The sequence below is a fragment of the Pseudomyrmex gracilis genome, unplaced genomic scaffold (assembly GCF_002006095.1).
Source record: "Pseudomyrmex gracilis isolate BER0280 unplaced genomic scaffold, ASM200609v1 scaffold_14, whole genome shotgun sequence".
NCBI lineage: Eukaryota > Metazoa > Arthropoda > Insecta > Hymenoptera > Formicidae > Pseudomyrmex > Pseudomyrmex gracilis.
The window spans coordinates 652400-667940 of record NW_018020598.1 but is presented as its reverse complement, the minus strand read 5'-3'; the positions used below and the strand labels follow the sequence as shown (position 1 = coordinate 667940).

Sequence of the window (15541 nt, the reverse complement as noted above, 5' to 3'; positions counted from 1 at the left end):
TTTTTTTTTTTTTTTTTTTTTTTATGATATCTCGTTTTCTTCATCTTCAGCGAGAGAACGAGCGAAGCGCGCGATATAGAAAATTGAGATCGAGCTACTGCAATAAGTTGAAATGATGATGTAGTATTTATATCAGGTTGTCGCTTCTTCTAATAAGATTGCTTGATTTTCCGAGTATTATCGAGACAATCGATCTTTGACAATTGGTATATTATTGCGCGTATAATTGACGTACTTCTACAGAAACTCCAATTAGAAACGTGCTAAGACTGAATACGGGTATATAGCTAAAGGCAATTAGGGGAAAATAGAAGAAAGTAAACACAATGAGAAGTAATATACAAAGTAATATATAATTTTGGGTACATTATCAAACTTCCATCCGCAAGAAGTTTCCAATGAAAAATGAACGCTGTTACTTAGTTTAAATTTGGCTGCTATACACACACACACGCACACATACGTGTGCGCACAGACATCATCTGCTTGTAAAACGTCATAAAGAACCGACTATGAAATTTTACTTTCCAAGTAAGTGAGCGTTAAATCATCGGGCAAGCTCCGCACGTGCGATATCCATAAGCGCATTTATGTATATACCGTGTACACACAGTAACTTCGTAACTCTTCCCTTGTACGGCGCTAAACTCTCTATCGACAAAGCAATTGTCACGCACAACACATTAATTCATAGCGGCTAAACGATGCAACCAACAGAGAAATGATTTCTACGTACTGCACAATACTGCCGCGGCGGGACTCGCGCGCATATTATGTCAAACTTATCTGATTTGCATGCGCTTTTCGAAGTTGCCGTAGAAATTATTACGTGTTTAAAGTCAAAGTTTGAATAGGATGAAAACGTAACTGGATTTTCACAAGCGTTTCCAATACAATCGATCTAAAGATAATTGATTAACGCGGTTTTTCTAGCTTCCTCCGACGGAAACGCGATCACGTCGTAATTTTAAATTAACGTTCGACGGGAAGAACACGAGAGAATGCGCATGTGTTGTTACTGTTGTTTTGTCTCGCGAAGCAACAAAAAAAAACCACTTTGATACACAAAATTAAAATTTATAAAATATCACAAAACTCGTCCGTGGAAAAAAAAAAAAAAGAAAACGAGACTCTCGCAAACAAATGCAATACGATTATGTCAATAACTCGGTGTATAGATACGACGGAAATTGCGTTTGCACTAGCGAACACTCACTGCTTGTCGATTTCCAATCGGTGTTGCATGCTATTGATCCATAAATTATATCATCCGGGCTGAGAAATGAAAAACTCGACGTAAGGAAGGAAAAGCGCGTAGGTAGGTATGTGCGCGAGAGTTTTCTGCAGTTACGCGTGTAATAGAAAAATCAAAATCTTGTTCACAACTTTCTCTCGATCAACGTCTTTTCGAAGAAACGTATTAAATGAGCCGTTGAACGAAACAGTGACGTAAACATTAGTAAATATCTGAAAAACAGAAATAAACAATTTCATCCAATCATTGCATATTATATATCCCGACGTGTTGTTTTTAACAATATATTATTTTTTCTCAATATTTCACATCAAATATCTCCTCGGTCGTATCCTTTCGCGAACTTCGCGATACATTAAAACGTTATAGTCGCTAAAATCATTTATGAATAAATCCTTACTCCGGAAGAAGATCCGTGCGATTTTCCACGCGGACTCTGCGAAACGCTTTTTATATTTCACAAACAGAAAATGGAGAAATTCTTCGTTTTGCGAAGTGTCTAAAACCTTAGAAGCTTTTCATCACTTGACAAGCTCCTGGATGTGCGAAATAACGTCAAAAATTTGCGAAATGGCGGAAAGTAGATAGAAAATTTTCTCATGTTGCGGCACACACGCCTTACATCGAAATGTACTTTTAGTGTGTGTATATATATATATGTATATACGCACATATACGATATCATTCGTGGAACAAAGTGCACGTAACAAAGATATACACTTTTATTCTATTTGCGAGAAATAGCAATCTCGTTATCTCGGCTAAACTATTATTTATAATATTATTATCTAAACAACTATTTTTTATATAACAATTATTTGTACAATTCATCTGATATGATTTGATCGCGACTTATTCTGTATTTTTTCAGAAGTAAGTTGTTGAAATGCACAAAAATGTTAAACAGCCAATTAAACTGAAAATCAGTACGTTATACGGTCCGACAATTACACTGCTGCTTTATTGTGGCCATCCGTGTATAAAACGTTTGTTACATAATTACAAAACTTACGATAGTTTTTTGCATTATAGGATTTGCGTTCTTTATGCTTAAAGTTTTAATGATACTGAAAGAGTGTATTGTGCAAGTTCCGGTAATTAAATACGAATATAACCCACTTTTACGATCATGACTCGTATATTTCTTTTCACATTGCGGTCAACTTATTTGTTTGCGAAAATATACATATTAGCCAAAATTCGTGATTTCCGGCGAACAATAGAGATCCGCGATGCGCCAAAATTTGTCAGCATGTCAAGCTCCATTGTTCTTTTTACAGGATTCAAAATATCTTGAATATTTTTCAAATTTAAGATAGCCAAGTTGTGTTTGGAAAAAAATTATTTCTCAAATAAATAGTCGTTATATATTTTAACGACGATACAAAGAGAAACGTAAAGTGACCCGAGAGTAGATGACTTGAGAGAAAAATGATAAAATGGCGGTCTGTAAAGATCGTTTCTTTAATATTATAGGTACAATATATACGATCACTCTCTTTCTCTCTGCCAAGAATAATATAAGACAGAGGTGAAGGTCTTTCGAGTATTTGTTTCATTTGAAGTTTCACCAAGATGCTTCGCGCCACTTCTAGGATTATACTTCTTATTGCTCTTGACAAATTATACGAGTCGCTTGTAAGAATTTCTAAGACTTCGCTTTTTTAGTTTTATACTTTTTTTTTTCGCAATTTTTTTTACGTACACATGTAATTTTATTTTATACATATATACATGTATATATTTTGTTCATACGCGCTCTCTCTCTGCACTCTTAGCAGCGTCTCAAAAGTATCTTAATTTTTTTGAAAATGTTCTCTGTAAGAAATAATCTTTCTCGGCTTTTGTTATGCCGAAAACTGACCGTAAAAACCAGAAAATAAACTACGTGGTGTAAATTTATATTGAGACGATATTTTTGTTTATTTTCTCTTATGCGCACACGCGCGCGAGAGCATATTAAAAAACTTTTTATGCGATATCGCGTTCGCCATTATACACATTAATTATGCATTGTACGTGTATAATTTATATGTAACAAAAAATAAGCTTATAGACACGAATAACCGCATCTCCGATGTGTTCAATGAATGCACATCTGAGCATAGTCAACTTGCACGAATTCTTCTTTTATCTCCTTCGATTTCATTGTGAGAAATAAAAAGAGAAATGTTCTATTAGCGCGCTCGGTCTATGAATAATGCAGAAAGAGAAGAAGATCGATGCTGATTCGTATTTAATAACGAATTTGCGCAATAGGTCAGACAGAGAATTACTAAGAAGACTTTAATGAACAATAACCCTCTTCTTATTTTACATTTCTCTTTTATGGCAAATGCCGCTGTCTATTCAATCGGTTTTTCAACCGCTCGCAAAGATAGTTTATACTTGAACGGTCCAGATCCCTTTCCTGTCAATTATATCGACTCGGATTCTCGCTATTGTAAGTTGTCTTCAGTTATCCTGCTTTTATTCCTCGTTCGTTCAATTGTTCTCCGCGTTGTCGTATTGTTTTATTTCATCGTCCTATCCGCGCGATTCAAACTATATGCACCGCCGATATGCACGTTTATTCTCTGCTTTCGCGAAACGGATATATTATTCGGAAATCGCTGTTATTCTTATTTATGGGTTTTATTTAGCTGGGTTGTTGCTGTAATCGGCTTAGGTATTTTATACAACTGCGCCATTATTTGTCTCATTTTCCGGAAATACAGGTATCGCCGTCCGAAAAGACGTCCGAGCAATAAATGAAATGCATTTTCAATATACGTAAATATATCTATATATTTATATATACACATATATATTTATCGGGGTTGCCTTGATATATTTCAGTCGAATACGGCAGCGAGCCACTACAGCGCTCCCGCAAAACTCCGAGTATATTCGTCGGAAAGTTGGCATGGAAATCAAACGTCTCTCGTCTATTAAACTTCTCTCGTACGCTCTTCTATCTTCTCAAAAGTTAAGTCGCGGCGCATAAAGTTTATATAAATGAAAAACTGATCCGACAGATAGAGACTGAATTTTATATTCAATCGACATTCTTTATACGGTAGTTCTCGTGACGAGGTTCGTGGTTCTATTTGAGACAGTAATGCGTTTTTCGTTAATCCGCTTACCTACGTAACAAAAAAAAAACTTTTGACTTCGCGCGATTAAAATTGTCAATCGCGAGGATTGAGAAATTCGAGCTAAGCTGTCAATAATTTTTAAAGTTGCATCCGCACCAGCAATTTCGTGTACCTATCATCGGAAATTCAATTGAAGAGTCTTATCTACAAGATTATATTGCACTTAGCAACATTCCGTCCATGACACGGACAGCATCTCTCTAACCAATTTCCAACTCCCATTACCAAAGATTGTCGCCTAACTTTTCAATCGTATCGAAATGAGAATTTATTGTCGTAACGTCGTTTAAGATATTACATATAGAGCGTAAACGGTGCTTGATTTCGATGTAATTTAATCCAAGATGAATTTGAAAAATAACACGATAATCTATCGTCATCTATCGTTCTTCTCTGCCCTCTTTTTATCTTTCTCTCGATCGTCACATCCCCTTTTAGTTTAATTTCAAAATTAATACAAGTATCATCTTTAGCACACAAGAATAATAAATCACGCGCGAGGCCCTCTCTGAAGAAATTTTACTTGTTTCTATCAAGTCAGTCTCGCGCTTTATAATGTCTCCTCGAGAAGGAATAACATCTTGGAGAGTGCGATAGAAATCACTGAATGCATGCATATTCGCTGTGTGTCAAACGAGATAACAATGCTTCCGCGAAGAAGGAATCTTGTCTATCTTGGAGTGAGATTTTTCATTAAGCGCCCCGGACTAATATCTGTCCTGTTCATTTAGAGTCTGAAACTTCATATATACACTGCTTGCGCGATGAAAAAAAAAACCTAACGACTGTGAAAGGAAAAACCCAGACGCAACAACACGTATAAGAAACCCAGAACGCGAGAAAGACAACGAGCAGTTTCGCCGTGAAAAATTGTCCCGACAAAAGATCGGTGCAACGAAGCGTTAACATATATAACATGCAACCGTTCTCGTTCGTAAAACGGAGCCGAACGTGTTTAATCAATTAACATCTACTGATCGTTGTTCTCCTTACTTTACTTGGCTTGCGAGAACACGAATAAGGAACAAAAAAAAAAGCGTCGTTGCATACCTAACGAGGTCTCGGATACGACGCGGAAATTTGGGACCAGCTTAAGAGGAAGTGAGAAAAAAAGATATCCATAAATAATGCAGTTAACAAGTTTTATCTTGATATAGAATGTAAAAGACTTTTTTTGAAATACGTGATAAAGAGATTTTTTCGATACGTGATAAAAAGATTGATAATAAAATTCGCGTCGCAATTCTTATCAAAATGAAAAATTCCAAAAATTTCCTCTGTAATATATTTTCAAGATGAGAAACTTGGCGAAGAAAAATTGTTAAGTATTTTAACGAACTACCGTTCCGTATAAATTACGGAAAATGCGCTCGCTGTGTTATTGCATACATCTGGATCATGAGACTGGAAATGTCTGACAGTCTTAAGAAACTGACACGTCAAAGAAACAACTCGAAAATGGACGCGAACCAGCGCGGAATCATTTTTTTTTTTTTTTTTTTCTACATTTCATTTGCAGTTCGCGCACATTTTCAGATATGTTTCAGGACCACCGCGTATGCCCGCGAGTATATAGAAGCCCGCGTTTCCTAAATTATGCTCTCTGCGAAAGCTGCCGCGCTCTATGAATGGTGAGATTCTTCGTAATGAAAATGTATATATATATATATATATATATACAAAGAAAAGTCTATTAGACAAATACAAGAAGAAAGCTCAAAACGGAAGAGGACGCGTAATGATGCTATGTTTTTCAAAAAGTTTCTCTGTGCAGCATCGCGCTCGTTACATGCACAGTTTACATGCACGGTTCATTTCACGTTTGTGCTTGCTCAATTTGCGTTTCTCTCCTCTGATTTCAAATCGTCGACATTTTTGTTTCTCGACGAAACATCCAAGATTTGAACAATAGTCGGTGCACAAGAACCGCGCGCACGCTTCAGTTTTCGTACGGAATAAGTTTTCAAGTAATTAACGGTTAAGAGATCCGCGTTGAGGTTACCCACACAACTAGAACAAAGATAAATATACAGAAGGACCCCGCTCGGGATTAAATAGCGGAGAAACAAAGCAAACGGAATGAAGGAGGAGGAGCGAAAAAGTGAGGGAGAGAGGGAACACGAGAAAGCAAATTGAGTTGCGGTTCTGAATTGTTTGCATAGTGTTGCGCGAGAGAGTGCAAGTTATGTACTAAAAATGCCTCTCTGCGATGTGTTCATTGTATCGGACATTAACGACGACGACGACGGTGTAATAAATTTACGATGAACTCTTCAACAAACACCCGGATGAGGAAACGCAGGCGATTTTGCATAAAAGTACGCGTCGTTCATGTAAATGTCGGTCTCTTTCGTAGACGCTCTTCGAGAGCGTGTTTGATTTTAATTCAAATTCGCTCGCGGAATTGTATCATTAATGACGAATTGTTCGCGCGGCTAACGATCTATCGGCGGAATGTCGAGAACAACATATCTTACAATTAAATTGATTATTCCAAGGAGAATTGCACATCAGACGTGAATCGCCGATTTACTGAAAATCTGTATTCATTTATTATTAAGGACTTTGATCGAGTGAAGCTAACTCGCGACGGCAATGATTTCCTTTTAAAACAAATTTGCTTTGGATGCTTGTTGATCGCATCGCGCGATTCTCTTTCTCAACTTAGTAGTATTCCGATTTTAGTTCCCGAATACTTAGTATTTCCTTCTTCTAAGCAATCGCGTTCAGAACCACGCAACAACATCTGACAATAGATATAGAGCCGGAATTCCTCGGATCCCCAAAGTGCAATCTTATTTCAGATCCGCGCAAAAGTAATCGAGGTTACACAACGTTCAATTTTACTCGTGACATCTGTTACGAATTTTCCCTTTACCATAAAACTGTTGATTATAAAGAACAAGAGTTTCTCGTCTCGCTCTTGTGAGCTTTCAACATCGAGGGATTGCAAATTTGCATTTACAATTTTCTGCGGCGCCGTCGCAGCTGCTGAGCCAAAGAAGCTTGCGATAATTGAATTGCGACAGTATGTTTTAACATAGTAAATTTTATTCCTCACGTGTATTATTTCACTTATCCGATTAATTATTCGCGAATCCGAACTTAATTTCATTTACACGGCGGCGATGAAGATATCGCGTTCGCTGTGGCTAACGTAAATTTCGTTAAGAAACTTACATCTAAACGCTTTTGCAAAAGTTATCTACCTACGTTTGTTTTTATATCTTTCTTTTCTTTTTAATATTCATTCTTTTCGGTTTCTCTTTGTCAATTTTCTCTCAGAATCCTGAAGTCGTTTACAAGCCGCTTTGAACAACCGTTATGACATGGTTTACAATTTCACATTTATGAGAGAAAAAGTTTTCGATCGTAACAATTATAAAACCCAACAGAATAGTAAACGGAAATGAGATGTTCTTAAATATGTTTTCTCTCTCGCGTAACAAGTTTAAGTAATTCCTAGACAATCACTATATTTTTCTTTTTGTTATAATTTTCCATCCTGTATTAACTTCATAATATACATATATATATTCACTCAAATGTTGTAATATATTCCAATAATTATATATTCAATAATTACGAAGAAATTGAAGAGATACAGTTTATGTAACCGATATGGCATTAGGCAACCCCATCCCAACGCGCACACTAAATCACAAAACGAAAACCTACACGTTCTAATTATAGAGATAGCTCTGTGTGGCAAAATTTATAACACAACACTGAATATTTATGACTTACCGAGTAATTGACAGTCGGATTTACACGTGCCGATCACAGTTCATGTCACGTAATAATGAAGTCAACTTGCAATTAATTACTGTTATTAGCATCATATAAATAACATGGTTGAATACAAATTGTCTATTTAGTTACGCATTAGGTAACATTTACGTACGACTTGCGATAAATGACACGTGAACACACTACGTGTGTACTGTGATATTACCAATATGTAAAACGTCGAGACAACGCGTGACTCCGTATTAATCGTCCGCACATATATTCCCGCCTTCCAAGACTTTATTAATTAAACGTGTTCGCGATACAGCGAAAGTGCGCTCGAAAATCGACGCCCGAGCTCGCGCCGCATGTCGCTCAGTAAAATATAATTTTATATATATATTTTATATCTCGCATATTTCGCATCAAGCACGTCCGAAGCACCGGCATCTTAAAACGGGAAATTCAAAGCGCATTTTGTTCTCAATATTGTTGAGAAATTGTCTGTTGATTTACTTGCTTAACGATTATTGGCTTTTAGTGAAATCCGCGTCAATTATTTGCGAATATCGGTTTATCCGCTTGTCTCCTCGTCTCTCGCGCAATTCAAACGTCTTACGTGCGCTTACTTCTCTAAATTAATAACAAAGTTTACTCTAATTCAGTTTGACATGATTAATTTACTGATATGCGATTTATACATTTCTGAAAGAATATTTGAAAGTGTTATAGCAGTTTTGCGTTACATGTTCGTGTCCATCGCTCGTTCTTTGCGAAAATGCGTTTTTTTTTCTCGTCACATCGTACGTTTGAAATATAAAAATTCAACAATAAGATTTTCTCTTTACGTTTTCCTCGATTCGCATTCTTTCATTGAAAACACGTCGGATTCTCGGATTCTTTCTGATACAATTTTAGTACGATTTAAATTTTTGTCTGCACTTGAAATTTGACATAACGTTAAGTATAATGTTTCGGTAGAGAAATGAGATTTATTGTTTTATTTTAGCAATTAGTGTTCAGATCACACTCGAACTTCGAGATTGTACGAGAATATTCAAGAGAGCCGTGTTTTCGGCACGGAGATCGCGCGCGTACTGAAAATCCCAGCAACCACCCCCATCGACCCTCACTATCCACCCCCGTTCCAATACAGGAAGAGAGAGAGAGAAGGAGAAAGAGAGAGAGAGAGAGAGAGAGAGAGAGAGAGAGAGAGACGGTATATATATATATATAAATGTGTAAAAAACGCATTGACTGGCATATTTTGGGGATGACAAGAGCAAGAATGCAATTATGACGTCACCGCAAAAAATCAAGTATTCCTTTAACAAAATTTTCTTTTGTTTATTGCTTTTCTTTCTCTCTCTCTCTCTCTCTTTCTTTCTTTCTATCTCTCATCTATCTATTCTTTAATAAAATACTTTATTATAATAAATAGAAAATGGTGTTATTAATCTTGTTATCTTCTCGTGAATAATAAACGCCATGAATACGGTACACAAACAGTTGCATGTGAGAATCATCGCGCATTATAATTATCAGAATCATTAATATTATTAAATGCGGCTGGTATAACAATACTCTTTTATTTCACGTTAATATATTAAATATATTAATTGCTATAAAATAGAATGATTGAAGTTGTATTTTTTTAAATAGATGTATTGTGTGCGCACATGCAATTCAAATCGTTTTCTTAAAATAAACTTTTTTTTTTTTTACGTAAGCGTGAATTTCGTTTGAAAAGAATATTTTAATTTGTGTATTACGGCGCGTTTATAATCATCAGCTATACAAATGTAACAATTATACTGCCGTTCATTCTCTCCTTTCAGAGAAGATATAATATTACTTCCCGATAGTCCATTACAATGCGGTGTCGACTGAATCAAATCGGTGATACAATATTAAACGCTCAAATAAAACACAACGAAAACGAATGATTACACTCGCGTACTAATTACCTTCGTAATCTGTCGAAAATGCTATTTATAAACTGAAAACAAATATTTACCTGATGCAATTTAGCGCGATCTCAATAAGACAGCAAATATATAAGGTGCGATTGATCTCAAGCGCGTCGAACAAATAACTTGACAGCCAGAGAGATCAATACTACAGTTTCAACTTACAAGAACTTTGCGAAATCCAATTATCATGGTGGACTGAATTCCATATTCTTTCGTGTAAATAAATTGTATCGGGGCGTCCGCGCGTCTTTCACTCAGTGCAAATCTTATAAACGTCTCGGAATCACGTTTCAAACTCATCCATGCAGTTTGCTTTAGCGTGTGTCCTATCTTCATTACTTACGAGCGATCGATATTCTTCTCGCATTGTGACAAAAGAAATCCAAGGAAGCTGGTGTGTATTGTCGCTCTCCTCCTTTTCCTCTTCGTTTCTTCTCATCACTTTTTTCTTGTAATTCTTCAGATCACATTCAAATTACTGTTCAGCGCTGTGTATATTGTTGCTATTGATCGAAGTTCAATTCGTCGCGATCAATTCTCAGTTTATGCAAATGCGGGAAACATTTCACCAAACGATTCCGTTTGCTTGACCCTTCTAATATGTAAAATCAGAATGCGATCACGGCTGTGTGTGCCGACTTCGGGAAAGGCAATTCCAAGCACTTTAGAGCAATCGACCGATAAATTCGAACAGATAGAGACGCGCATGAAATGAAAGTGTATTAAAAGTTTAATACTGTCTCTAGATCGAATTAATCTCTTTTTTTCAAACTAATTTCGGACCGCGATAATTTCTTCGCGATGTTAACTGCGTGTTAGTATAGCAAGTGTATTAAAATCAGATTTACAATTGTCATCGTTTAAGCGCAGCGTGATAAAAAAAACTTTGTAAAAATTATTTAATCCGCAAATCGTAAATTATCTGATGGGAAAACAACACGTTTTATTTACATACACGAAATATATGTACATAATATTAAGCAAACATAAAATAAATTTGTTTGCATACAGTGTGATCAATAAAGTTCTTGGTTTGACATCAATTGATTTTGTATATCGACAGCTCGTGTTCCCTTTGTTGATACGTGTACATACATGTGTATGTACACTACGAACCGCCGCAGAATGACATACGGGTATTCAAGACCTCAATAGCCATTGAAAAATCAAACCATCACTTCGAAACACAAAAATATATGCGTACTATACATTATGTCATTTTAACAATTTGCTTCCCGTGAGTGTGACAAAATGTGCTCGGAAACGTAAAAACAGATAAAACAGAAATTTCACGCGCTCGTGAGAATCTGTTGTATCTCTCAAGAGTGTGATATCAAATGATATAATTGTTGATCATTTTTATTGAATTTTATTCCTATTTGTATTTATCTATCAATTGCCTTCTAAATAAATGAACAATTTTGTCCGAGTTTTCAAAACTATCGGAAATAAAAGATCGGGGAAAAAAGAAGAAAGAGTTTGCAATATACGATAGATATTTTACGCTTCGCGAAGTAGTTTGTCTCAACGTCTGATCGGACGGTCGCACAAAGAACAATGATTAAACGGCAAATTTTCAGGGAAAACACATGGGAAGAGAAAATTGTTTTTTACGGAATGCAATTCTTCATGCAATCTAACAAATCGGAAATCAATAAATTACTTATCCAGGAATGGATGGAGACGATTCCGCGCAAGCGGAACCGCATAATTAATGACGAAGTCAGTGTCAAATGTAAAGATGAATTTTTACATCTTTATTTCGTTATAACATATATGTGCTCTTTTTTTCATATATATAAGTTTTACTAAAACATATTTTTTATATTTGTAGTTAATAAAATTATACACACTCATTAACAACAATAATAAAAACAAAATACACATGCGTGATATTTAATATCTTCATACTGTTAACATTCTGATCAGAAAAATAAAATAAATAAAAATGTATCGATAAAACATCTTCAGGATTTCTTCATGCTTTATAGTAAAAAAAACTGTCATATGATATTACTGATATGTATCTGTATCAGATAGCACGATAGTGCTATCGCTGTCGGTTTCATTCATAATATTTTCGAAGTTAAAGCTCAATTTTTTCCTCGTTTGATTGCACGTTCGTTTGTTTTTTTCTTGTCGTATTTCTAACCTTTGATTAATAGGAATATACGATTCACTTATGTTGCCGAATTCGTCAGTAGATTTATCTGCTTGTTTGTTCTCGTCTTCGATATCGATGACGAGAATATCTTTCGTAACGAGTGTCAAAGATTTGTCAAGTTTTGTACATTTCTCCAAATTGTTTTCTACAGATCGATCGGTAGATTGTGTGCAGTGGCAGTTCTCTACGGTCAATTGAAATATCTGTTTGCTACATATATCTTCTATCACATTCGTCATGTCCGGATCGTTATCTTCGTTTTCGCTTATGAAATCATCGGGCGAAAGATCGTTAAACATTCTATCGATTGTATTATTCAATCTAGAAGAAGTAACTCTCTCCGTTTCCAGTACTCTTTCAAATTGTGGCCCGCGTTTCATTTGTCTTGAGTTCCTCACGGTAAAGCTCTCATGCACGTCGTTTAATCTTACTTCATTCAGTTTATTCAAAGTATTTTGCCGTCTCGATCTTTTAGGAGCGATCGCTATTTCTTCAAAAGATCGTTCTAAAGACGCAAGAGGCTCGTCAGATGCAAAATCGTCTACCTTCCTATTATTTTTGCTTTCTTTCACAGTTTTCTTTTGTGGTTTTTTTGACTGCGCTTTTGCGGTTTGTTGTACTTCAGTATTATTTTCTTTGAGATTTGTTACTTCTCTCAAAGGTTGCTTTTTCCGCGAGTTTGCGGTTCGTTTCTTCGGTTTTACAGTTCTAGTATCTTCAAATATTTTGACTAATTCGGGATAACATTTTTGAACCAAATCTTGCGGCTCAATGCTCGTTAAAACAATATCATTTACGTTATCAACATTTTCTCTTGCTTGCTCTTGATACTCTTTCAACAATTTTATTGCACTGTGCTCGTTATTCCAAATAATTTCATAACTAGCTATCGATCTTATATTACGTATTTTTAATATCTTATCAGGAATAAATAAGTTTGGCACGAGTAAACGTTCATCAAGCGTGAGATTTGGTAGATGTAAAAGTTGCCATCTAGTGGACAACGTGAATATTTTTTCAAACGCATATTTTGGTTCCCAACAAAGATGTTTGTCCATAAAATCCTAAAAGAAGGATTGCATATGTTTAGTCATATTCTGTAAATATGACTAAAGAACTATATGCTATATATAATAACACTTACAATAAACTGATTGATTTGAGGTTGTTTCCATTCTATATCTAATTTAGTTGGAACCGAATCTTTTCTGACAAGAAATTCCTCTAATAACTCTTGATTTGGAAAATTTTCCTTCTGAGTTGCTTTTTTTCTTAGAGAAATTTCATTTAACAACAATATCCTTTTGTCTCTACGTAATAAAAATTGTCTTTGTATGAGAAACTTAAAACATGTTATTTCTAAGACAATGTGTAATAGTAGTAATAGCAATAATCTACCTGAAGTCATTGTTACACTTTGTAAGTGTACCACAATCGGTGCAGCCTGATTTTGTGTGTCTCTGCAACTTTCCTGGATGACCACATGATGTGCATAAATTTGGCAAATCCCACTCAGCTCTAACCAACCTTCTATCAGTTCTCCACTCATGAATTCTAAAAAAAAAAAAAAAAAATAAATAGAAAAATAATTCAAGTGTAACAAAAAATTATAGAATAAAAGTTACACTTAATATTCAAACCTTTGTAAGACATTGTCATCTTCTACAGTCTTAAAAAATTTTAAAGCTGCTTCCTTTCCAACACCGCTTACTCCTTCGTCGTAGTCACAACCACACAATAAGGCCAATGCTATCATTTTATTACGTCCTATGTTCAATGACTCTTCTATCCTGTCCAGACTGTAGACATCTACTGAACCTCCACGATTTCCATTAGTACTTGTACAAAAGTTTCTGTACACTACTTTTGCACCGTACAAAAAGCAATCACTGTCTTGACTTATACATCCATCAACAAGCTAAAAAATATACATGTATTGTGTATAAATAAAATATAATCATTAGTTTATTATTATCAAGATCAAGAAAATTGAATATACCCCATCTTCATTCAAATAGGCACACAAAGCTTCTGCTTCACCATTACTCTGTATACAAGTGATACCCATGTATCTCAATAGTTGTTTGCATTCATTTAGAATTCTATTAAATTGTGTCCTTCCTACTTTTCTCGCAGTCTTTTTTTCTTGAAACCCATTGCGAATGTCGTTCCTTCGTGCAATGGTTTTGTGCTTAAGAGTAGGAGCTTCTCCGTCCAATACAAATACTGGAAATATTCCTTGCATAAGGAGAGTTGATGTCCGGAAGTATAAATTTCTGCAATATTTAAATTATATAAATTAATTAATATTCGTGAATTACAACAGTGTTAATTACATATAGAGATATATAGAAAAATATACTGTGTATAAACATTTTCTATATACTAATATATTTTTTATTACGACGTAAACATTATATAAAAAAATTATTCTATTGTTTGTAAACATCTACCTTAAATACATCTTTGGTTGTATTGCATTGTCGACAATTAGTTGACTGTCGACGACCCATCCACTTAAATCGATCGCGATAGTCTTTCCCTGTAACTCATACAGTGGTTTTGTCTCGCAAAGAGGCGATAAAATACACCATAAATCCTTCACACCCATCCTGCATCAGGTTTTTTGAAATTGAATCTAATCAGATCTGTCGTACGTCGTACGTTGACTTGCGACATTCGGCACTCTGGTAGCAAATATTCACATTATTAGCAGCAGAGAGAGAAGACTTGAGAACGATCATATGAAAAACTGTAATAGCTTTTTGGCTTTCCGACCTGTAACCTAGCGCTATGTCCATGCGTGGTGCACATTGGCAACTACACCCATGTCCACGAGCGACTTGTCGATACGTACGCTATGTCCAAACGTGAACATGGTTCTATTCCGTATTGTAGAACAGGCTGCAGTCTTCTCTCTGTCTTTAGTTACGATGGGCTTGGCCGCTCTCAGGCTTCTCTCTGGTTACGATATCTTCTGTTTCAAAGTGAAGACTCAAACCAATAAAGGAAAATTTTCATAACATCGAATAAATTATTTTTCCTAATTTGAATTACTAGCACAACACAGGCGCGCGCTACGCGCACGCTATTGTTATTTTTATTTAACGTGTTGTCAGTTAACACAACCTGTTACCGCAATGACAGATAGTATATACGTCTTATAAACCATATAATACACATATGAGAAATGTCAGAAATAACGCATGAAAATCAAACTCAAAAGAGTAACACCGCCGCGGTCGCGCGGCCGAGGTCAGTGACTTCACCGCAGTCGCGCGAC

At 35.6% G+C, this 15541-nt stretch overlaps 2 protein-coding genes across 2 annotated transcripts in view; both read right to left on the bottom strand.

Annotated features, from left to right (window-relative positions):
* LOC109863914 (tyramine receptor 1-like) overlaps positions 1-8183 on the bottom strand; it is a 39299-nt gene extending 31116 nt beyond the window's left edge. Inside the window, exon 1 of the mRNA XM_020444588.1 lies at positions 8140-8183. The gene's annotated coding sequence lies outside the window, so the exon portion shown is untranslated. The remainder of the gene's footprint in view (positions 1-8139) is intronic.
* A 3642-nt stretch (positions 8184-11825) lies between these two features.
* LOC109863909 (flap endonuclease GEN) lies at positions 11826-14938 on the bottom strand. The gene is made up of 6 exons (XM_020444581.1): positions 14712-14938; positions 14258-14534; positions 13899-14176; positions 13657-13812; positions 13403-13568; positions 11826-13322 (listed from the first exon to the last, which is right to left on the bottom strand). Exons 1-6 carry the CDS (start codon positions 14867-14869, stop codon positions 12108-12110), a joined length of 2250 nt encoding a protein of 749 aa, XP_020300170.1. The 5' UTR covers positions 14870-14938; the 3' UTR covers positions 11826-12107.
* Between the last annotated feature and the right edge of the window lie 603 nt (positions 14939-15541).